Source organism: Galeopterus variegatus, unplaced genomic scaffold, assembly GCF_000696425.1.
Source record: "Galeopterus variegatus unplaced genomic scaffold, G_variegatus-3.0.2 Scaffold2969, whole genome shotgun sequence".
NCBI lineage: Eukaryota > Metazoa > Chordata > Mammalia > Dermoptera > Cynocephalidae > Galeopterus > Galeopterus variegatus.
Genome location: NW_007729080.1, coordinates 4661 through 30271, shown reverse-complemented (window position 1 = coordinate 30271; position 25611 = coordinate 4661). Strand labels below are relative to the sequence as shown.

The following is a 25611-nucleotide window of genomic DNA, read 5'->3' as shown; positions in this document are numbered from 1 at the left end:
TGTTCTTAAATCAAACATATAAAAACCTTCCTTATCAATTGGCTTAGAGATCCTGTCACTATTTTAAGAGTGAAAAAAAAAAAAAAACCCAACCCCCAACCAACCTCTTATTAGTTGGATACACCAGTGACACTGTTGGTTGTTATGGTGACTCTGACACCCCTCCCCCTTGCAGATTAGAAACACCTCCCACTTCTCTAAGTCTGGCTGCCCCCAAACAAGGACTTCTCCCCAAGCAATCCTCACTCCCAAACAGGAAGGAGGGGCTGGAAATCTCTGGAGGCTGCGTTTTTGGCCTTTCAGAAGTGAACCTAACCTTCCAGTGTCAGGCCCCGTGTTAAGTCTGGAGATGATTATACTCATATATGCACTTCTCTATGCAACTGTGCAGTTATCCAATTTAGGTGACATGCATGGTCAAAAAGTCCCTGGGCTACTTGTCCAGGAAGCCTGCTTCTTTCAGAGGAAAACAGTTGCATGTTTCTACACTATTTTTTCTTTGAATTTCATCTAGGGTCAGCGAAGCTGTATGGAACTCAGTGGCACTCTGTGGCTTTGCCTGTCACGCCCTCACACACTCTTGCACACACCTAGTAACTATAGAGCTGCTACTGCAGGTGGAATTCCTTGTGATAAAGACACAGTCTCCCTCTCTTTTCCACCTGCCTCCCATTCCCATGAGACTTTCACACAGGTTCGTTCCTTTCAAAGTTTATTTCTGGTGAATAAAAACATTTGTGATTAAACTATGTGATTAGACATTATGACATAGGGCACAGGTTAACTTTCCTGTTTTCTTCTGGATCTTGCAGGTTGGTGAGAGATGGCTGGGTGAACCCAGCCTCCCATTTGTGGGAAATGGAGATGCCAATGGAGTGACTCACAGGCTGATGCTTCTTGGAGGGCTGGCAGGTGGGGTCAGAGGAAGGCCGAATCCAAATCTCTTTTATAGAAAAGAAATAGCTCTTCTTTGTAGTGTTTTTTAAACAATCAATAGAAGCTCTGTCACTTGCTCATAATTGTGACATACCAAGCACAAGCTCAGAAGGGTGGAGCAGGAGGCTCAGGAAATTCTAAATGTGGTACTTAGGGACCCCTTTGGGAAAGACACCCTCCCCAGCAGAAGTCACCTGAGGCCAGCACTTGGAGGAGTCGGTGGAGAAGTGGGACATGAGCCACTAGCACAGTCGTCAAGATCTTTTGCTTTCTGAATTCTGGGGACTACTGCCTCTTAGCCTGAACTGGACATTTTCTCTGAACTTCTTGGGTTCTGATAAGGCTCTCAGAAGTGGCCATCCCCTTGGTCAACAGAGAGTACGTTTCCTCTAGGAATCTGCGAGTGGAACATGCTGATGGTCTGTACTGGGGTCTTAAGGCCAGGGTCCTAGAGAACATGCCAGAGCCCAGAACTTCAGAGCTCAGAGAAAGACTTTGGGGCCCTCTGCCAAGAAGAAAGCTGAGGCTTCTCAGCGAGGCCTGCAAGGTCCCTGGAGCAGAGAGCACATCCTATTCACCACTTTCACCCTGTGCCCGGTTCTTTCATGGGGTTCTGGCCTTGGGATCACTTTGTAGGTGGAGTTCACTCTTTTAGGGAATACTGAACTTTGGTTATAATTTTTTTTTTATACACTAGAAGTAGGTTTTAGTTGTCTGCAAACTCATTGACTGATACAAGCACGTGCCAGCAAGGCTACAAGTGGCTCATCCCTTAAGGCCTGGGCACAGACTGCACGCTGGATGGCCTCTGTCACCGACCTGGAGGACTGACCAGGACTCAAGGCGCCTGCTTGCACTGAACACCAGGGTCACCTCTGACTGCACATTGGCAAAGTTTAAACAAGGCTGTTTAACCACACATGGCTTTAGCATCCCCATCCAAAGACTTTTGAAAGGGAGAACCAAGCAAAATCCAAACTCCCAAATCATCGGGCAGTTCTGAAGTCCAGTTCAGGTTCCTTTTTGACCACCATAAACAGCAATTTCTAGGCACAAAGATCAGCCCAAGGACTCAAAGTCCAATGTGAGTTCCCCTCATGGGCAGAGGGGTTGGAGGGGCACACACACACCTGCCCCTGCTTCACACAGAGACAGGCATTTCTACTCTCCGGGCCTGGGACAATTTTCACCCCCAAACCACCCTCTTGTCAGATGCTCTGAGGCCACACCCCAAAATGCAACTCACACCTGCATTATTTCCCTTTGAAGAACCAGAAGTCCCCTCTTAATGCCACCTAGGGACACCTGCAGTGGCGCCTATTAAATAATGTCCAGACAGATCATAGCCTTTCAACCATTTTATGAAATGAGAAAAGACCAAGCTGGCCATGAGGCCATTCATATACACGAAGGCAGGGTGGATGGGGAAGGGATGGATGAAAAACCAGGACCACATGAGGTCATAACTGGGAACCAACTTCCAAAAAGCTCCTAGCAGCAAAAAACTCCAGACAGGAGGGTACTGATGGAAGTCTACAAAAATAAGCTTTGTTCCATGCCTGTTCTTTAAGGTTGTAAAGGACAGGCCTTTCCATTTGGCTGGTCTCCGGAGGTTTTTCCGGTATCAGATGCAGGAGAGGTTTTAAATGACTGAGGCAGCGATGGGGAACTCACTGCCTGCCCCTGCCTCGCTCCTGGGATACTGGAACGTGTCAGGGGACAGATGGGAGGGAAGAGGGACAGCTGCCCTGGGCATAGCCTAGAAGAAAAGAGGGTGGGGTGGTGAGGCCACAGAGGTGCTCCCCAGAGTCCTTCCACACGGGGCCATTAACACATCTTGATTCTGAGCCTTTGCGGTCTCTTAGGAGGCTCAGAAAGCACCCTGTGGCCCTCCTCGGCATGTCCAGCCTGGGGCAGGTATGAAGAGTCTTACTAGCTGCACTCCACGGGGCGAGCCAAGGATTCATGAGCTTTCCCCTGCGCGGCCGGCGCTCTGCCAGCCCCTGCTCTTCAGAGTTGGTGCCTACATCTCCTCACTGCCCACACTCTCCCTCCACTTGCTTTCCATTTACACTGTATTTCCTCCAACTTTCTGCTTGTCTGGGAAAACATTCTAATATGTGCAGCACTTACATGTATCTGATAAATATGGGAAGCTGTCAAAAGCTTAATTATATTTTAAAACCATGACAGGCTGGGGTTTGCTAAAGCAGGATCATCAGGCAAGGTCTGAAGGTGACATCTTTTGATGACTAAAGCACCAACTTTTCCCCGTGGGTGGCATTTTGAAACTGCACAGTGGATGAAATCTGAGATGATACCACACCACTAGAGAGGTGGAGGGGGACCGCCCCCAACAGTGAGCAGTTCTGAAAACCATGCCCCTCCATTAACTCTTATCTTCCCCCCTGAATTCTTCCAAAGACACTTGCTAATTGGCATTAGGATCTATCCCACAAGCCATTCATCCTTCATGTACTGTCTTGGGTAAAGGCTCAGATTAAAGGTAAATTCAAGGTCTTAAAATGCCCTTCCCAGGAGAGGGCTCTGAAAAGAGAAGAGGAAAGGAATGAGCGGGAAAAATATGAAATTCGGGAAGTGTGGCATCCAGAAGATGGACTCTAAAAAATATGTCTTCATATGTCTTCACTTACATGATAATAAGCAAAACCAATCAAAGGTTCACACCGATTTTAGGATGCATCTAGACCTTAGGAATATTAAGACATAGAAAAAATGGGATGGAGAACAGGTGACATATTTTTAAACAGATGGCCTTCTGATCCTGAATTCTGACCATTTTGAGAGCAGGGAAACTGTTGTGGGACCTGGAAGATGGAGCCACCGAGGAATTGCTTTATTCCAGCTGAATCCCCACCCTGAACGCTCACGAGGCGGGACCGCAATGACTGTCACCCAGAGGTTGTGGGTCAGGGTGGATGAATCTGTATGAACTGAAACAGCTTCTGCACAGTAAGGAGCCCACATATTTTATTACACCCCCTGCTCACCAAGCTCTTTCAGCCCCCCACCACTCTGCCCCTTGGGTTATGGAGGAAAAAAAAAAATAGCTGTTCAATTTTCTGGGTCACAGAGTACAAGATGGGTCTAGATTGTACAAGGAGCTTACACACTGAGGCAAGAAAGCGTGCAAACACAAGCAGGAATTCTGCACCCGCTGGGTGAGTCAGTGCTTGAGACATGGGAGGAGGACCTGAGTCACCCTCCCGGAGTCCACACGGGTTTGTATTTCTGGCTTTTATTAACCGTGTCCAACTCCAACTTCCATCTTCTCCTGCGAGGGAGAAGAATACCTATGAAGATCTATGACATCAATGACTGCCCCCGAGCCATTATTTTTTTCCTGTTATGGTTTTACAAAGAGGCCCAGGAGCAGGCCTAGAGAAGGACCAACAAAAGCAAAAGTGTTTGAGAACGACATAATACTGACTTCTCTTTTTTGGTAACAGTCCACAAAAAGTGCGCCCCTCTCTCCTGAGATACAGCGAGGCATGAGGGGAGGTGGTGGAGGAGCAGTGGGTGGGACACTGTACCGTGTGACATCACGATCATGCAGCTGGTGCCGACAGGACAGAGAAGTGAGAACGAGCCATCGAGCACCCGGGGCTCTGGGCTCGCCCCAGGGGGAGGCAGGCAGTTTCCAGGTAAGTGCCCCACCTCTCGGGAACACTGTCTGTCCAGTTCTTGAACGACCATCCCCTGGGGCTCGCCATCGCGGCTCTGGCTTTAGCCCTCGTCCTCCCTCAGCTCGGTGGGTAGGAATTTATACTGCTGCTGGCGGATCTGGGCCAGCTTTTTCCTTGCTTCTTCCAGTTCTCGCTCTTTCTTTAGCATTTCCTCCTGGGCAGCGATGATCTAGAAGAAAAGCAATAAGCCGAATGTATCTAACCCTTTCTTAGAAATTGTTGTCCCCCACGATGGCTTGCCTCCTGAGCTCCCATGGCCCCTGCTACAGTGGGACACAGCAGGATACGGGGAACAGTGCTCTTAGCTCATGGACAAGCCTCTATGCTATGGTTTAGGTTTTGAGACCAAAGACCCAGCTGACCAAAGAAAACAAGCTGACTTCTGGCCACTGATTTAAGAGCAAATATCTACTGCATTCCTACTATGCACCAGGCTCTGGTGTAAGGGCCTTACATGGATTGTCCCATCATCTTTGTGACAACCCTGGGAAATACATCCCACTGAAAGTCCTATTTTTCCAATAAGGAGCCTGAAGTTGAGAGATGTGGGTTCATTTCCCTGGAGTCACCCAGCTAGTGGAGGAGGACCTGGCCCAGTTATGCTTAAAGCTAAAGCTGGTGCCCTTAACCCCTAGATGGTTTTCATATGTTTATTTTATGCTTCTAAGGTATGATCTGAGAAATACTAGTTAATAGGTATCGTGTGAAAAGGGTAAGTCTGTGTTCAAGAAAGCCAGTCAGGTTTATTTGCTGTGGGCCTTTTCAGAGCCTTTAGCAGGCTTAATGAATGTTGTTACCAGAGTAGAGGTATTGAGTGCAGCATTTTCCAGACTTATTTGATCAGAGACTCTCCTTTGTGAAATTTCCATGGAATTAGTGAATTAAGAAATGCACTCTGGTAAAAATGCATCGAGTACATATGCAAACACAGGGAGTGGGTCAGAAAGAGCTAAGGCAGGCACAGGGAATGAGTAACTTCAGTAATGGGGCCTCGGTGTTCTTGGCTGGTAAGAAAACCACTCTTGAATAATGGATTTATGTTAACACACATCAAAAACTGCAAGCCTGACTTCCTGGAGTTTCCTTCTCACTCCCATTGCATGAGAATATAATCCTGCGTAAGTCGGAATCTCACCTCCTCTTATAAAAGTTCTGGGAGAGGGTAAACACTCATTCTTGCTGTAGGCCAGATGTCTGGAGTGGGCTGCAGCTCCAAATGCATCATTTTATTTAAATGATAATATTGCTGTCCTCCAGTTTCTGGGCTTCCCTTTTCTATAATAGAATCCTGATTTTTAGCTAGGCACATGGCTACACAGATATGAATACTACATTTCCCAGCCTCCTTTGCAGCTAGGCTGGCCANCACATGGCTACACAGATATGAATACTACATTTCCCAGCCTCCTTTGCAGCTAGGCTGGCCACGTGACTAAGTGCTGACCAATGGTATGTGAGAGGAAGTGATATATGCAACTTCAGGGCCACACCCTCCCTTCTTTCCTCTTCCTGCTAGATGGAAAGCCGAGGTGGTAATTGAGCCGTCACAGACCAAGTGTCCAATGACAGCATCTCAGGGATGGTGGAACAGGCATTGGGAATCTGGGTCTCAGACATGATGGAATCACCATGCCATCCCTAGAGTGATTACACCCAGACTGTTAAAGGAGGGAGAAATAAACTTCCACTTCGTTTAAGTCACTGTTATTCTGTGTCTCTGTTACAGCATGACACTCATCTTGGGAATAAGCACTGTTCTGGATTTAATCACAAACCTGAGCAATGCCCCCCACAAACTTTGTTTTCACTACGACATCGTCATCATCAGCTTTGCCAAAAGCTGCCTTCTGGGCTGCACGAACAAGATTGTCTGAAGCTCTTTTCACAGCATTTCCTGCTGCCTGGAGAGTGAACAAAACACACATTATATCATTAGAAATAACCATTTTGGTCTGGCAAGAACAGACATGAAGGCACAGTTCATGAGACTGTGAGTCAGTTTATCATTCAATTATCACACAGATGTTCTCCCTAGCCAGTGAGTATCCACATGTCCATCTATCCATCAATTCCACCAACACTGGCCACTATCTAATCACAGGCGAATGAGACACAGTTCCTATCACCCAAGAAACCCACACTTCTCAGGAGAATTACAATTGTTTAAATAAGTCGTTGTAGCAATGTGACACGTGTGTTAGCAGAAGCATACTCAGGGGCTGCTTCCTTGGCCTACAAAACTATCTCCTGCTGCCTCCATCCAATTTACCACATACCTGAGAACTTGGTTCAGACATCACTTTTTCCTGTCCTGGCCCTACATACATCCTCCCCCTCAGTGCTCTCAGAGTGCTCTGTGTTGTCTTTTCTGCAGCCGTCACCACACTCGTGGTTGCCTGTCTCCCTCCTGGGCAGTGAGCAGCTGGAGGGCAGGAGCAGTGACTTGAATCTTTGCCTCCCCAGCATCTGGCAACTGGCTGCCCACACCTGGCACTCACAGAAGGCTTTTTGAGGGAATAAAATAAGAAATCACAAGCGAGGGCGCATATACCCCTGCACGACAGGGCTGGAAGCCTCATAGTAAGGAAGTCCTTTACATATATACTTTTAGGGTCACAGCTGGGCTTTACACTGTGGGCTCAAGGACATGGCAATTACTAGAGACAGGTAAAGAAAAGCTTTTCAATGTGAAGTCTACATCTTCATTAAAGGTGACCACCCATTCTGGCTTACTGTTAATGCTCACTAAGCATGGCCCCAGGGACTTGTTCTCTGCCAGCTGAGGTTTGGGATTTTCTCCTGATGGTGGTCAAGGCTTTGTTAAACCTTGTGCATTCCTTACCCAGCCCCCTACCCCAGAGTCAAGGGCTTGTGCTTGAGGGTTAGCTATCAGAAAGTTGAAAGTTCTTCTCAAAGTTAACCGGCTCATCCGGGTGATGATCTAAAGGGAACAATGGGACTACAAGAGCTTGCACAAGGGAAGGGGAAGCCCGTTAATATTTGGCAAGCAGTCATATGAGCTTATTCTCCAAAGGTCTTTATGAGGTCAGAAATCATTAGTCCACCTTTCTGATATGGAAACTGAGGTTCAGGAACTTATCTAAGATCCTGTAGCTAGTAAGTTGTAGAGCTGGGATCCAAACATGGGTATGTCTAGCCTCAGAGAATCCCTGAGTCATTAGTAAGGGACTCAGACATGACATTGCAGTGACCAATTAAATTAGCAATGATGATTACAAGAGTGACACTCTGTTATATCTGGGTAATTCCTTAGAACGTAAAAAAGCACTTTCATATGTGTTATCCTGTTTGAGCCTCAAAAGAGTCAGTGTGGCTATCTCTATCCCCATTTTACAGATGAAGCAACTAAGGTCGGTGAAGTTTTGAGTAATTTGTGTAAGATCATGCACCTAATACATGGCAGATGCAGGACTTGAACCCAGGTCTCCCTTAACTCAGGATATTTTCCTTACAAGGGTCCCCTGAACCCAGGAATCACACACTCACAAATGTGCAGCTCCTTAATTTCCCCTCGGGTTTATCCCAGGGGCCAAATGTAGGTGAAGGAGGTGGGTCAGAGACAGGCTCAGGAGAGCCAAACAGAAATGCACTTTAGGTCTTCCAAAACAAAACAGGAATTCTGAATTTTGGTAAACTGTTCAAACATTTTTGCCATTTATGATTTTACTCATGACTTACATAAACTTATTTTAGCAATATAAACAATCTGTATCATAATACATAATAATGTAAATCTAGAAAACTGAAAACAAATAAAATGTCCAAAATATACAGAAATTCTGGCATAATCACTGGATGTAAAATCATGCAATCATTAAAATGAGCCTCATGAAGAATGGACCAGTTAGCTTTGCACAGAGAAATTAATGGAGCCTTGCCTTCAAGGAAAAAATATGTATGACAAAGTGTTAAGTGAAAAGAAAGCAGAATGAATCTTGCTATGATTACAACGAGACAAAATTATTTTGTACGTAGATTAAAAACAGGAATAGAAAACAATGACAACATTTGATGTATGAAGATGTTGAGGCTATGTGACTTTTTCAAACATTTCCTTCATCATGTTTAAAATATTTTTATGATTAAAACAATCAGGAAAATGTATATGCACTGGGAAGGACTTGTCACCTTCATAAACATGTTCTTTGGGTTCTAGGAAACCTTAGCAACAGTCTCACATAAATTCCTCAGTCCTTCCACTCTTTTCTGTAGCAGACACTGATTGAGGGCCTCATCTGAAACAGCCACTGTGTTAGGTGGGAGAGATGCAAAGATAAAAATGTGCTACCTGCACCCAGGAAGCTCATGGCCTTGTCACAGACAGTCACAAAAATAAGTGCGGTGATACCATGTGACAGGAACCATAAGAGTGGTCTAGTCAGGGACTCTGGAAGGACAGAGGAGGGACTAGCTGCCTGAATCCCAGGAGTCAGGGAGGGCTTCTCAGGAGAGGTGACTTTGAAGATGAGTCATGAAGGACTAACAGGAGTTTGCCAGTTGGGCTTGTGGGGAGGAGGGCTGGGACATTCTAGGTGAGTGAGGGCCCCAAGGCACACGTGCAGAATGTCAGTTTGGTGGCAGCGGGTGTAGGATGCAGGGCACACGTGGTAGAGGATGAGGCTGGAAAGTAGGACAGAGTTGGCTGATGGAAGGCCTGGTGGGTCATGCCAAGCAAGTGAGACTGACCCCTTTGGTGACACTTACCCGCTCCAACAGGAGTATTTTCCCACCAGCATCAGTGACCATTACCTGTAGCCGCCTCATGGCCTCTGAATCCTGGTCGGCCTTCACCTTGCAGGCTACAAGCAGCTGAGCAGTAGAAGCTGCAACCTGCTTGGCAGATGAGATGAGCTTTTCCTCACTGGCATGTCCCTGAACAGAGGCATTAGCCGCCTCACAGAGACTGCTGGTCGCAGCTGCCACCATTCGGGCCTGGGGACAGTCAACAGAGAAGTGACCCAAAGCCCAAAATCCCCTCAGGGGATCCAAAAAGCAAATGAGGAGGAAGGTGGAGGCAACTCACAGCAGAAATCAGCCCCTGTGACCACTGTCCATCATCTGCGGCATTGGCAGGGATTGAGCCCACCTAGAGAGCAGAAGTGAGAAATCTGCACTGAGAGCCGGCAGGCCTCAGGTGACCTGCAGCCCCTCATACCCCACCGTGCCCTGGAACTAGACACACAGCACCACTCGGTGACTCCCACCAGCAGCACATGCCAGGGAATGCAGCAAGCCTCGGCCATGCCAAGACTGCACGGCACATCCTGGCTGGTGTTCACCCGGGCCACACAGAGCAATGAGAAGTGATCACAACAGCCTTGTTCAGCTGCCAGGTACTGCATTTATGGGAAATGGCTGAGGAAGGATGGTTCAGGGCTGTCTTTACATGTTACTTCCTCTGCTGACCCTTCCCCATTTCAAATGAGGGAGCCACCCAGGCCTCCTCTTTCCAGGGCCAGCGGAAACTTAAATTCTCCTCATTACTGACCCTGAAAACCAGGCTACCAGCTGTTTAAAAAAAAAAAAAAAAAGGGAGGTTCATCTCCTTCCACACAATTGAACACCAGTTCTTGTCTTAGGAAATAAAGACCATTTTTTCAGGAGTGAGAACTAAAAGGCTAGAATTGAGATGAACATCCTGGCTGGTGTTCACCCGGGCCACACAGAGCAATGAGAAGTGATCACAACAGCCTTGTTCAGCTGCCAGGTACTGCATTTATGGGAAATGGCTGAGGAAGGATGGTTCAGGGCTGTCTTTACATGTTACTTCCTCTGCTGACCCTTCCCCATTTCAAATGAGGGAGCCACCCAGGCCTCCTCTTTCCAGGGCCAGCGGAAACTTAAATTCTCCCCATTACTGACCCTGAAAACCAGGCTACCAGCTGTTTAAAAAAAAAAAAAAAGGAGGTTCATCTCCTTCCGCACAATTGAACACCAGTTCTTGTCTTAGGAAATAAAGACCATTTTTTCAGGAGTGAGAACTAAAAGGCTAGAATTGAGATGAGTCTCTGTTTCTATTTAGAAATCACGGCAATAAGTGAAACATGTTTTGTCCAGATCTGGAGGGAGTAGCCTTGGGAGGAAAGGGAGGAAATACCTCACGCTGTGGGAGGTGCCTGGTGAGGTGACAGATGAGTATCTCAGTCTGCATATGAAATTGGGGATTGTCAGCAACTACAGCCCCTACATCAGGGCTTGCTGAAATGTCAGGTAAAACCCCAAGGTCCTGCACATTATCCTATACTTCACCCAAGTTCAGCTGAGCCTCCCTTACATTTTAAATGCTTGGACATATAAATTCCTTGGGGGACAGGGACTCTACCATATTCAAGTTAGATTCTCTAGTATCTAGCAATGTGTCTGGCACACAGTCAGCCCTTTATCCGTGTTGAAATAAACTTAAACTTTTAGGTAGGATGTTCTGATCACAATCCATTTGTGATCTTTACATGTTGACCGGTCAACAAGAACTTGATCACACCTGACAAGCTCAGCACTCTGCTGGATCTACAGGGGAGAAAGGAGGAACATAAAGTGACAGCTCGCAGGCCAGGTGGGGAGACATATGCATGTCAGTATTGACCAACATACCATATAATGGTTTAGAAACAGACGTTAAGGAATGTGGACCGGACCAAAACATGGCTAAGCCCACAAGAGACTTCTTGGAGGAAGAGGCACAGCCACTGGTCAGGCATAATTTCGTCTATACTACAAGTTCTTAGGTCAAGACACAATCATGTCCATCTCTTTGTACACTGACAGCAAGGGCCTTTTAATATCAAACAGAAATGACTGACAATAATCGTGACCAAATTTCCCAAACCCACAACCTAACAGGTTCCTGCAGTGCCTCTACGTTTGAGAAGCTCTGTCTGTAAGACACAGTTTGGATAGGATGGTTCCATGCTGTGTGGGAATAACAGGACACATGGAATATTTTAAATTAGAAGATCGTGCCATATCCAGAATTAGTCTAATGCACTATTAATCCTTTGAATCATTAAAAGACTATGCTTTTATGCTAATGCAGATGGAATGGGGGACTGGAGATGAAGCAGATTTAAGAAATCTCAGATTTAAAACCAGACTGGCCTTTTGACCAATAGGCTCAGTTAAGTGCTAACTGCAAAGCTGGACAGGATTCAGCTCAACAGTCCTAAAAAACAAATGGAGCCATTTGGAGTTGGAAAGTGGTATTATAAAGCCTCTGACTGTGGTGTTATAGAGCCATCCACCAGGAAAATATGACAGTTTACATGTTTAAGTAGCCTAACGTACAGTGGGAATATAAACGTCTTGTTCAGGCCCCAATTGCTTCCTAGAATGGGATGCTTTCCATAACAAGGAGCAGAGGAGAAGCCAAACCTTATATTCTGGCAGTCAAGTTTAAGCACATAGAATTCTCAGTCGGTCGGGGCAATGACAGGTGATTCAGGGGAGAAGGCACACCGCACGTTTCCTTGGTCAGGCCAAAGGTCTTCCCCACTTTTCCTCAGAGGCTCTGCCCCTGTGAGTGTCCCACGCTTGGCCAGCTGGGTTTACCCACCTTTCCTTGGGCCACCAGCTCCCTCTGGGCTGCTGAAGCCGATTTGACCAGGGCACTTGTGGCAGCAGCAATGGACTTAGCAGCTTCCAAGATCTGTTCTTCAAAATCCAGGGTCTCATCTGCTTGCTATAATCAAAAGAAAACAGCATCACGTGCAATTCACATCCATGCAGGGCTCTTTCCGCCAAACTACTTACTGCTTGGTCACCTGGCTCTTCATCTGCCTATTGCTTTTTGATGACAAACCACACCCAGGGCAGAAAGGCCTAAGCTGTCAGGACGCCTCTCCATCTGGTGCCCCCCTCCCCCCCTCTAAAAGGTAAAAGCTGTTAGCATTGACATTCCACACAAATGTTAAATCAGGACATTCTAAGACTATTTTTCCAGACCAGAATGTTTAATAGGACATGAATTCACTGTGAATAAAATACACTCCAATGGTTCTAGCAGCATCAATAACCAAAATCAAAATAATCAATAATCAGAGTCAAAACAGTGGGCTGTGGCACACTCTTCCAGAGCTTAAGGCTCACAAATGTGTTGAAAAAAGGAAAGATAGCTCCTAGTTCGGAAAAGTCTTATTTTTCTTGAGTGAAAACAAAAGCAAAATAGCATTTCCATTCTGTGGCTGAGCACAGAAAGTTATACACCAACCACAGATTGCCCAGTGGTGGAAAAGAAACCGAGGGGGAACTTGTTCAGTCACTGGACACCCGAGGCATGGCTCCACCTCGGGAAGAATGACGGACACCACTGTGTAGATGATGGCAGGCCGTTAGGGCTCTGGTCTAAATTTACCAGCACCATGTCCTCTGCTGCCAAAACAGCTTAGGAAGCTAAAGAGAAGCTTTGGGGACATGGGGTAAGTGTAAAGACCATTGTCCCAGGTTGGTTGGAATACAGTATCACAGTCTGGGGTGGTCAGACTAGATGACCTGCAAGCTCCCCTGCATTAACATTCTGACTCCAGGTCAACCTGCTTAAGCTGTCCTTAGGTCACAGAATGCTGAAGATGTGGCTGGTACATTTCAGGCATTAAGAGATGATCATCAGGCATAGGAATACCTTTTTTGTATGTGTGGTAAAATATATGTAACATTAAATTTTCCCTTTTAACCAATTTTAAATGTACAATTCAGTGGCATTAAACATATTCGTAATGTTGTTTAACAGCAATACATTTTTTAAAGTGCCTTCAGCCTTAGGGAGGTGAAGTACTGGGCCCAAGGTCATGTGGCAGTGTGAAGAATCAAACCTAAACCTCTCTGACTCCAAATGATGGCTTTTATGAGCCTAGGCCACCCCTTAGGGCATTAGTGAGGAATGACTTCATTCCAGAGGTTCAAAGTCAGCCTGCTAATAGTCTCACATAAAACATCAGATAGGACGGACACAGTTCTTTTCCAGATCCCTATTCTTAATGTCACATCTTGAACCATGGGAGATGCCAATCTTTTTTTTTTTTTTACAACCCATATTACCAAAATAAAATTTCAATGCACATCTAGTGGATCTGAAGAACAATGGCAGCATTTTAGAAGTTCTAAGACAGAACTTGTATGTTCTTTCTTATTTCTGACAAAGTCCTGCTCTAAGAGTATTCAGGACAGAAACGGCTTCAGTTCCATTGGATTCACTTTGGATTGGTGGAGTATAGAATTTGTTTACTGAAATACAAAAACGACTCATCACAAGAAACTCTGGCATAAAAGGTACTATTATACATAGGTCCAGAATAAATTACATTAGGCTCTGGTATGTACGTACGTGTGTGTGTGTGTGTGTGTGTGTGCGTGTGTGTGTATTTAATGACCCTGACTTATTAACAGAACGATCCTCACCGCAGCTGGGAGTCTGGAGGAGGAACCCTGGTGGAGAATGTGGAGCCACTGAGGTCAGGCTCTGCCACGGGGGGGTCACCCTCATCTCCTCATCAGAGAGGTGGGGGTGGGTGGTCTCTTAAAATCCTCTTTAGCTGAGACATTTCACTGACCTGCCCCAGGTCAGTCTGATCTGTCCCTCTGGCTCATGGAAGACTCACTCCTGACCCCAAACAAGTGGATCGTGTAAAGATCCACTAAGATTGACAAAATAATCTTTTAAAGATTATGACTAATCCTATGCATGTGGCTATTTATATTCCTTTATAACTACTGGCCTCAAGCAAAGGCAATGAACTTAAGAAAACACCTTCATTAAACAAGCTGAACAGACAGCCCTGGCTGCAGAATCACCTGTGGATCTGGTTAAAGGCACAGATGCTGATTCACAGTAGGCCTGGGGTGGGGCCCGGGAATCTGTTTCCAAAGGAGGTGGTTTATGGGACTACTCTGTGGGAAATGCTGGCCTAGGCTAAGGATAACAAACAACAGTTAACCGAATCCTACTGGCCTGGGATCTCCTCTGGGGCATGAATTATGTTTTAATCAATTTATGTTTCTCTAGCACAGAATCAGGCAGAAAAGCCCTTGTGATAAATGTTTGCTGAATGAATGTATCCATTCAACGTGAGTCCCAAGTTCCAGAGTTCAGCCAGAGGACAGTGTACATGGTACGAGAAGGAGGAATCCACGGAGTAAGCATCCGTAACATTAACCGTCCACCCTGAGCCACGGGGGATGGTTACACGTCTACAGTGCTGGCTCCCGCCCTACTTAAGGCCATGGGTTTTTAAGTGTACATGCTGCCTGTATCTCTCAAATGGCATCCACAGTTTGTGACATTTAATCATGCACATACAGATGTCAACGCAGCGGGATTTACCCAGAAGTGCTCTTACTTAACAGAGTAGTGCTGGGAAAAGAGCTAACAGATGCACAAAGTAAGAATCTGCTCTGCCTAATGACGGTGTGAGCTGCCACCTCTGAGTGCTGAAGCTGTCTTCGCATCCTTTGCTCAAGTGTTCCTTTCCCCAGTCCCCTCCACCCAGAAAGGCTACTGGCCAGGTCACTGCTCGCTCCTGGCAACTCTGCCTTTCCTGAACTGTCTAGCAGACTCCAGCTGAGGATGGATTTATCCTCACCTGGGCTTTTTCATAGCCTTGAGAAAGGTCAAAGCACCCTTTTGGGGGCCGGCCCGGTGGCGCACTGGATAGTGCGCCGCTTGGGAAGCGCGGCGGTGCTCTCGCCGAGGGTTCGGATCCCACATGCAGACCGGTTCCCGCTCACTGGCTGAGCGAGGCGCGGGAGCAACACCGAGGGTTGTGATCCCGTTGCCGGTCCCTGGTCCGGTACGGGGGCAACACTGAGGGTTCCGATCCGTTGCCAGACACGGAAAAAGACAAAAAAAAAAAAAAAAAGCACCCTTTTGTTGGTACTTTTCCTGCTTGCTGATCTTCTCCCCTTTTAGAAGGTTAGAGGCCTGGTGAGATCCTTCCTGGGAGAGGCTACACTTTGGGCTGGCTCCCTTCCTGCCTGCTTCCCACACTCGGGTGAGACCCCCTATTTTTACTCTGATAGGTCTAAACTTTCGGGAGCTAGAGGTCCCACTGGAATAGGAAAGGTGAGAGGAAAAACGGAAGGCCTTTCCTCATTTTTATTTTGGTTTTTGGCCTTTTAGGGACTCTGAGAACACAATCTTCGCAGCCATCCATTCATCTTCTAAACCTACTTTCCCTCCTACCTATCTTATGGGGTCGTGACAGTAAACAGTTATGTAAAGCACGACTGACTCACGGTAGATGCTCAGGAACTACTGGCAACTAGTTTCATTATTATTCCTACTACTACATATTTTTTTGTGTGGTTTTAAAAATTGTTTTTCAGGCTTTGAGCTAAACTAGTCTGTTTCTCTCTAAACCTGTTTCACACTCATAATTACAATAAAGATTCTACATAACATTTTGGGTTACAACCTAAAATAATAATAAATAAACCACCCAAATCAAAGATAAACGAAGTAATGCATGGTATGGATGGGCACTGCTTCCAGATTCTTCCTCAGCACCCGGGCAGGAACTGGACAATCTGGGATTCAGTCATTTGCTGTCTTTCGACCATGTGACTTCAGTGTCTTTGCCGCCCTTCTCCAGCAATTGGTGTATCAGTTTTCTGTTTATAATGTGAGGAGCAACTAAACCCTCCTGGTCCTTTAGCTTAGACACACAACTGCAAATTAAACTTTTCTTAGAAGGTGTTGATAAAATAAGTAAGAACTACTTTTTCTCTTCCATCTTCTTTCTTGGCCTCCTCTTCAGAGCGGCCTGCGTCTGTCCTGCAGTGTCTTTACTGACCTCCCTGACAGTTCTCGGCAAGTATGGGGCAGGGGAAGAGCATTTCCTTCCATGGTCCTTTTCCTTACGCGTTTCTGTGTGCATCACGTCCCTGCGACCCTTTCCCCCAATCATCCTGAAGGTGAAGGAGTTGTAGGCAAAAAGGTGGCCGAAGGGTCACTGCCCTGACTTTTACCACCCTCCCTGAAAACCTCCTTTGAGGGACTGCCTTGTTGGGAGATAAACCCCAAGGGTAGCTTTTATCTCACAACTGGCTCCATAAACCAAAGAACAACTCACAGTATCATCTCTCCATTTAGGGATCGTGCTGTCCTGTGTGTTACTGAAAGCCTTGTTATTAGATGCTTGCTATTAGAAACAAGGTCATAGCGCATTGTAAACTTATAACAAAAATTTTGGCTATAATTTATTCTTTGGCAAGTGTGAACATTTTGCATATAATTTAAATGTCCTGAGGGAAAAAAGAAGGCCAATACTTAGAATTCCTGCCACATAAGCGAGCATCTTCCTGCCAGTTGGACGCCTGATGGGAACAGGCAGCCATGTTTAAATTTTGGCTATAATTTATTCTTTGGCAAGTGTGAACATTTTGCATATAATTTAAATGTCCCGAGGGAAAAAAGAAGGCCAATACTTAGAATTCCCGCCACATAAGCAAGCATCTTCCTGCCAGTTGGATGCCTGATGGGAACAGGCAGCCATGTTCTCCTTTTTGGTAGCGGGTCTGGCTGCTTCCAGCTTGCTTCTGGTATTGAACTGAGAGGTGCCTAGGGGGAGGCCTGAGCCTCTGTCCAAAGACCCAAACTATGCAAGAGATAGATCAGCTTCACTTCTGGAGGGCCCATGGGTGGGTTGGCCTTAGGATCACCACCTTAACTAGTTCTAACAAAAGGTAAATTTCCAGAACAACTGGAAGTGCCAACGGCCCAGATCTGGACATCTGGCCTGGTCTCAGGGAAAGTCCCAGGGGGATTGTAAACAGATAAAGTAGGTGACAGAGAAAGCACTGCCAAGTGGTTATGGCTGTGACTGGGGAGGGACCACCCTTAGCATCCAGATGTGGAGTAAATGCAAGTTCATGCAGCAGCCACTAGAAAAGATTGAAATTTGCATGAATAGTATCTTGGGAGTGGTTTTCTCATTGTATCCATTGCTTTATTATTTCATTTTTGTTTTCAAAATGTAAAATAATACTACTGAAAAGATCTTTTAATCACTATTTCTGTTGGATGGAAAAATTCCTAAAGATTTTGTCATGGTCTCAAAAGAAAAAAGGTGGGGGACACTTAGATATCTATATAGGAAGCACGGACAAAGAAAATATAACAGAATTCTTTAAAAGATTTAATCAGATACATTAGCTACATCTTAAGCCCCTTTGATATAAATACTGTGTGTCTGAGGAGAATTTGACAAGAACATACTGGTCTACACTGGCGAGGAGTCCCCTGGGAACGTGTGCTGTGTTCCGCACACAGTTTTACTTTTTACACCCTACATGTCTCCTGGTCTGGAACCAATTGGTGTCGTGTGAGCTCAAAGCCCACAATTTAGCCACACAGAAAATGCTATATTTTCTCCTTCTCCCTGAACATCTGGTTGTCTTTTCCCATTTGCCATATTAATTAGTGCAGAGGGCACGCTGGTCAACAACAAGATTACCAAAAGAAACAAGGAAATCACATCAATTTAAACAAAAGGGATTCATCTGAAGGTCCTCCCAGACCATGCCTGCCTTTACTCATGATAACTTGCTGTCTCTTTTCCACGGCCATTTGTCAGGTCACACAACTTTAATTGGACTCAAAACCAAAACTGAGGTTCTCTGCCTGTGTAAAGGTGGGGTTGATTGTGGCAGCATCTCTACACCTGCCTGACAATGCCTGCTGTCACACACAGACCACTCCTCAATGGAAAAGGACTCTGGGGACTCATTCTACTTGGTACCTCCACAAGTCAAGACTCCAACGCTACATGTCTTGTCCTCTGTCACCACCTCTCTGCTGCTGTGATGTCACTGGGCATTCACCTGTAAGCAACTTGACAATGACTTCTAGACACTGCCAGGGGAGGCTTTCACGCTCCCCACCTGTGTTGGGGTGTTGCTTACATATGTATACTCAGGAGCGCTCGTCTGAAGAGCACCACTTCTCTCCTCCAAAACACTGAGCTATGGAACACAATAGTTCTCTTTCCAGAAAGCAATGTTCACAGTCTTTTGTTGGGAGAACTTACAATGAATGCACATATATCTCACAGGCTTTTCTATGAGGAAAAGGTCAAAACCAAGAAAAGAAGGTTGTTATGTACCAGAAGAAATGTTTTCTATATCATAATCCCAAACTTCCTGCTGCAGCCAATTAGGCTATGGAATTAACTTTCTGATTGTTGGCTTATTCTAAATATTATCAACCTCTGCTGACAAGTTAACCTATAACAGGAAATCCAACAGACAGAGTATAGTCTACATTACATTATCTTTATTACATATATTTAGTCCTAACAAAGGTTTGTACAAAGCCTAGTGACTCACCGTCCATATGGCTGGTATGTCCAATTTGATTTATATATTTTGCTACAGTGGAAAGGAAAGTTACAGATAATTGATTTGTGCTCCTTGAATTTTCACTGAAAACTTGATCATGAAATTTAGTAACTTTTAAATTGAAGATCAGGATAAAAATGAAGGAAAATGAAATATAAATCTAGATGTGTTTGGAGGTTGTAATCCTGACCTTTATCCCATGTCACAGACATGATCCCATGTCACAGACATGGGATGGAATCTTCTATTTTTTTCCACCAAGCACATTCCTTAATGATTCATCACTACACAAAACTAAGCTACACAAAATATCTCAAGCTCTTATGAAACATTGATAATTATGATTTGTTTCTATAATAAACAAGTAATGTAGTAATACTGATACATGTCTCGAAAACTATAAGAAGAAATAGAATATAACATAATGAGATATAATGGGTGCTCCGTCTTCTAAATCTACTTGTGATTTTAACATATTCCTGTTGCCTTATAAACTTTATTAGGACCCCCGGAGACAGGGCAAGACACTGTAGGAATATGTTTGATATATAGTTGGATTAAATAACAACCTAATATATCAAACATATCACACAGAGGCCTGCAGAAAAGGCATCCAGGTTTGACTGAGCTCGAGAATAGGCACAGAACTGAAGGTTACAGCTGCAGGGGGTGGTCGCCACTGCAGCATCTCCGATACCTGTCTCTGGAGCACGGGTGTGTCTGTATGGGTGGAAACGGCGTCATTAGCAATACTGTCAGCACAGGCACCAGGGCACTGACATTCTTGTTTGGCCATTATACCATTTTCCCAAGCAAAAGGTGGATTCAACAGTGCAAGTTTGTTCATCATTTATGTCTGGGAGATTCCAGGCAAAAGGAGTTGTTTAAATTTTAAGGGCCTGAGGTGGGAATATAGCAGACTCATCTTCATGAACCACGGACCATTCCCCTTTTAAAACAGGCAACCTGAGAATGCGGTGAGTCGAGCAATTTAAACAAAATCATTGCCCCTTCCCACAACTATTCCTCAAAGCAGTGCAAATGTTCCCCAGTTCCAGTGGGAAGGCATATTCATTTTATACTGAGGATGTGTATATGGGCGTGTGTATGTGTGTGCAGGTATGTGTAAGGGCGAGTAGAGTTATAGGGACAGGAATGTAATAACAATTATTTATTTACAGTATCCCGGGGATTTTTTTTTTTTTAAGGTATTAGAAGAGGATGGAGAGAAGCAATTAACCTCAAAAGAATGGTTGGTTTTGGTATCAGAATAGGGACAGGAATGTAATAACAATTATTTATTTACAGTATCCCGGGGATTTTTTTTTTTTTTTAAGGTATTAGAAGAGGATGGAGAGAAGCAATTAACCTCAAAAGAATGGTTGGTTTTGGTATCAGATTTTTTTTTTTTTTAACTAGGGAAATAAATTCCTTCATAAAGGCAAGGATTTTATTTCATGCAGAAGTTATCACAAAGTGGACTGTCCTTCTAGACAGGCACAAAAACTACGGTTTGAGTTCATGGTTTCTTCAAAACAGTCTTACAGATCACATCCATGTGGAGGGAGCCCCTGGTCATCAGGCAGAGAAAGACTTCAGACCATTCTAGAAGTACTACGTACCTTTCCTAATATGATGGGAACAACCTGAGGTAGGCATCCTCAAGGTGGGGCTCAAATCAGTCATGTTAAGGATTTCTCAGCATTCAATAAAAACCCTCACTACGAGTATAAATACAAATGCTAGATGATCCGAGCAAGAATACTGTGGGGGGTCCTTACCAGACATATCAGTAATGATCACTATTTTTTAAAGTGCTGTTATTTTAAAAACACTGTTCTATAAAATTTTAAAACACAGACCCTTCCATCATCCCAATTCCAACATCATTCTTGTACATCCCCTACTTATCTCCTTCATAGGCAAGTTTTTTTTTTTTTTAAGAATTGCAATAATAATGAGCACATAATTCTGCATCCTGTTTTTTCCCCCTTCAAGTCATATATCATGAGCATCTTCTTTTTTTTTTTTTCCTTTTTGTCTTTTTTCGTGTCCGGCAACGGATCGCAACCCTCAGTGTCGCGCCCGTACCGGACCGGGGACCGGCAACGGGATCGCAACCCTCGGTGTTGCTCCCACACCTCGCTCAGCCAGTGAGCGGGAACCGGTCTGTATGTGGGATCCGAACCCTCGGCGGGAGCGCCACCGCGCTCCCAAGCGGAGCACTGTAGCAGTGCGCCACCGGGCCGGCCCATGAGCATCTTCTTGATGCTACACAGTTCTAGAAACCATTACTTTAGTAGCTGCACAATATTCCTTCAAGGAGACACATGGGTCACATCCAATTTCTCATTAATACAAACAAAGCTGCAAGGAACAACCTTCTGACACGCACACAAGTTTCTTCCCTTCTTGGATTTCCTCATCAGGACAGATTCCCAGAGGTGGGATTAATGGCGAACCACAAACAGCCCCTGTGGAACGAGACCAGCCTCCTTTGACAATGGAGAGAGCAAAGGGGAACTGGTATGAACTGAAACTGCCACCAGAGTCCACATGCACCACCCTCCCCCCCCTCAGGCGTGGTGGTCAGATCCTGCCAAGGTTAATTCACCTCTTGGCTCCTCTGATTCCTCATGGACTTGCTGCAAGGATCAGATGAGTTAATTCATGTAAAGTACTTAGAAGACTGGCTGGCACATTGCTTGGCACTCAATTAATGCAAGCTTTTTGTTTTTCCTTTCTCAGAGGCCTACAGAATAATTTTATTTTAGAATTACTGGGTGTACTTCTGAGGTTCATGTTTCCTTTTTGAAGGAGAGACCTAGCATTGCTATTTCTCCATGGAAAGCATAATAGAAAGCAGAAAATTGGAGGCTGACAATCTCATATCCAGTAACAGGAAGTTTTGACAGGAGATATCCAACACCTGATTTATAAAATGGAACTGAATCAAGACAAAAGATAAAAATCCCAGAAGCATGTTTTTGGTGATAATGATGACAACATGGTGACAGAATTACCATTTTTACTGAGTCTTATTGTATGTCAGGTGCTGTGCTCTTGTTCTTACATTATCTCATTTAATTGGTTTAACAACAATCCTAATCAAGAATCATGAAGTAAATGATTCAACTGTGGGAAATCAGGATTCAAAGACAGACAAGAGCTCAGAAGGACCCCACAGAAGAACAGAAGGGCAGACATGGGAATGGGAGCTCTTAGAATATGGTGAAGCGTTAATATTAAATCAGCACCAGGCTAATTCTCCAGGAGTGACTCCAAAAGTGTCAACTGACAGGGCTTCAGCATTAGCAGACAGGACCTTTCGCAAGAGAGGCCATTTGGAATAATCAGATAAGGAAAACGAAAAACAAATTAAGCACCAAATCTCTAAGTCTTACTCAATGTTTGATTCTTAAGTTTAAAGTACATTTTTCATCGATGATTAACTTGATTTACAAAGCAGAAACAAAGCCACAACCAGAGAATGGAGAGCACCAAATCTCTAAGTCTTACTCAATGTTTGATTCTTAAGTTTAAAGTACATTTTTCATCAATGATTAACTTGATTTACAAAGCAGAAACGAAGCCACAACCAGAGAATGGAATTGTCCTTACACCCACATATAGCTCTTAAGTTCAGAAGAAAAAGACTGACAATACCAGACAACCTAAGACCTTCATGTTAGGAGCTGGCAGAGAGAACCCTGTAAACCCAACTATCAGAAGCCCAAACTCTTAAATTCCATCTCGATGAGAAAATTTTAAATGCCTTTACCAAACCTAGAGTGATTATTTGGAGACAGGTTCTAAGGACTCAAAGGTTTTAAGAATATTCCCAAGCTTAATGGACTCAGTACATGCTCAAGTCTATTTTACGTACAACATTGGCCCAGGCACTGCTTTTGAGCAGTTGGTATATTTCAGAGCTCAAACTCCATCCTTTGGTCTTAAAAAATAAGGTAGAATTTTAGGCATAAAACTCCCCAAACTGGGGGATCCAACTTTTTTCTTTTTTTTAGGGAAAGAGCCAGATTTTATTTCCTAATATATTTGGGTATCAGAGGAATATGCTCGAATAGGAAAAAACAGAGGCCTTCCCTGGTTCCACCGTCTTCCTGCCGAAGACAGCCACTGGGGGTGAGGTGGGAGGTTACAGCTTCTTAACAGGGGTGGGTTTTGCCCCTGGAGACAGCACTAGCTCACGGCCACTTTATTTAGAAAGTGTCCTATCTACTCCCCATCTAAAAGTATCTCTTTCTTTTAAGTAACTATTTCTCTTAACACCTACGCATGATCTTAGGTCTTAAACACTTATCTAGATGACAAACATAGATGGGAAAAACACACCAGCCAACCCGTCTCTAACATGCACTGAAAAAGTCTATTAATGGGTGCACTTCTGAGGTTCATGTTGCCTTCTGTTGATTCTACAAAAAGGAGAGACCTAGCATTACTATTTCTCCATAGAAAGCATAATAGAAACCAGAAAATTGAAGGCTGACAATCTCATATGCAGTAACAGGAAGTTCTGACAGGAGATATCCAACACCTGATTTATAAAATGGAACTACATCAAGATTATCAATGCCCTGATTCTTCCTCTTGATACTCAGAGGTATTTTTCTGGGTGGTTAACTTGAAAGACCCACTGTTTTTTTCCCCCATACTCTGTGCAAAGGTGCTGGGCAGGTAGAGCAGGTTGCTGCTTGCTAGTCTAACCATGGGGAAGGAGACAAGCTCCCTGCAGCACACCTAAGCTCCATTTCCCAGCCACCCACGGGAAGACCTAGTGACATCAGACAAGCAACCATAAATGAACACTCACTTTTGGTTTTGCTCTTGGCTTCAGCTGCTCTAACTTCTTAGCAGCAGCCTCAATGGATGCTGCAGCCCCCAGTAATTCTGTTTCTGCAATGACGGTTGGGTCTTCTGGATCCACCCACTCTGTTCCTAAAATCAGTCCAAAAGAAGTCATTCTTGGTAGCTGCAGACCTCAGGACAATCATTTATTTCAAATAATATACAGATTTACAAGCAGAGAGGCCCCATGAGCCTGCATTGTCCTAAGGGACCTTTTCTCTAGTGCTCATAAAAGCCATCTAGACGTGTGGGTGGGGGTGCTAGGGGAGAGCTAGTCCTGGTTTTCTAAGTCAGTTGTGTGTATAGCCCTGCCACAGAAGCAGTCATCAACAGCAGCTTCAAAAACGAAGATCTCACGGCCCAACGCTTCAGCCTTACTCTGACTTCTAATTTCAAGCTCATGAATTGAAGCAAGCATTCTCAGGAGACTCCAGGCCACATAGAGATTTGCCATTCCCTTCTCCTGGGAACACATGAGGAACAGCCACTCATCTCAATTCAAAGGAAGGGAAATTGGTAAGAAAACCTTTCGCTGGTGAGTTGATGGCTTCTATATAAGCACGAAGGAATGTGCAAACAAAGTATTCAGATAGCGCTGCTCTCTAAACATAAAGGTATTCTTTGAATGAGAATAAATATCCTGGTGAATGAAAGTGCAGATAAAAATAAATGGCAGGACTCCTAAGAGAAGTGAGCAGTTCTGGATGGATTATACCATTTAAGTTGAAGTAGCTATTACAAAGACCGGAGAAAAGACTTGCTTCAAGGAGGATGTTACTTTTAAAATCTAACTCTAGGGCCGGCCCCGTGGCTCACTCGGGAGAGTGCGGCGCTGGGAGCACAGAGGCCGTGGGTTCGGATCCTATATAGGGATGACCGGTGCGCTCACAGTGCTCACTGGCTGAGCGCGGTGCGGACGGTCTCAAAAAGGACAAAAAAAAAAAAAAATCTAACTCTATACCCATTTACTTTAAGAAAGTACCTCACCTTTAAGAAAGGACTCCCTCTGACTGCATTTGCCAACAAAGGGCCGGCACTGGCTGTGCCTCTCCTCTGCTCAGCTGGCTGTATTAGCACTGCCTTCAAGCGGTGCCCTACAAGAGGAGATGAGAGAATCCCACCTACCTTTCATGGCTTCCGCTGCCTGGATGAGCTCAGTCACAGCGCCGGCAACTCGCTTGGAGAAAGCAGCCAGTTGATGCTTGAGTTCTGGGGTGGGTTTCTGCAGAATCTACAGGTGAAGAACAGGTCAAATGTAAGGAGGATGCTAACCAATGTGGCAGTTACTAGGGGGCAGGAGGCCGAAGTCCTGGTTTTAAGCTGCATCTCTGTCCCAAAGTGACATCGCAATCTCAGGGAGAAACACTCAAGACACACTGGGCTTCAGTTTCCTCATGTGAGAAATGAAAAGTTAGGAACCAGGGATGCCTCTAATGTCCCTTCTGACATAGTTCTCAAAGATCATAAAAGAGACAAAGTCCTTATTTGTCCTTTATTTGTACACAAAACAAATACATGTGCATGAAAATTCCCCAAAGTGTAAGAAAGTTATGAGTGAACACAAAAGCCCCAAGTCATGGGCCAGCCAGTGCTTGTGATAAAACAAATGTGGGATCAGAGGAGATGTGTGACTCAGATGGGGTTGTGGAGACAAAATCTAAGTGAGTAACAACTGATTGGGAAGGTTGCCCCTGAAAAAAACAATCCACTTCCAGGATTTTGACTGCAAGCTCTCCTGTGAAAGTTTGGACTTGCC

At 44.9% G+C, this 25611-nt stretch overlaps 1 protein-coding gene across 1 annotated transcript; it reads right to left on the bottom strand.

The window, feature by feature from the left end:
• Window positions 1-2279: 2279 nt before the first annotated feature.
• Window positions 2280-25081, bottom strand: TLN2 (talin 2). Its single transcript, XM_008583569.1, has 7 exons — window positions 24981-25081; window positions 23821-23945; window positions 12214-12339; window positions 9688-9750; window positions 9369-9596; window positions 6419-6544; window positions 2280-4812 (listed from the first exon to the last, which is right to left on the bottom strand). Exons 1-7 carry the CDS (start codon window positions 24985-24987, stop codon window positions 4684-4686), a joined length of 804 nt encoding a protein of 267 aa, XP_008581791.1. The 5' UTR covers window positions 24988-25081; the 3' UTR covers window positions 2280-4683.
• Window positions 25082-25611: the final 530 nt, after the last annotated feature.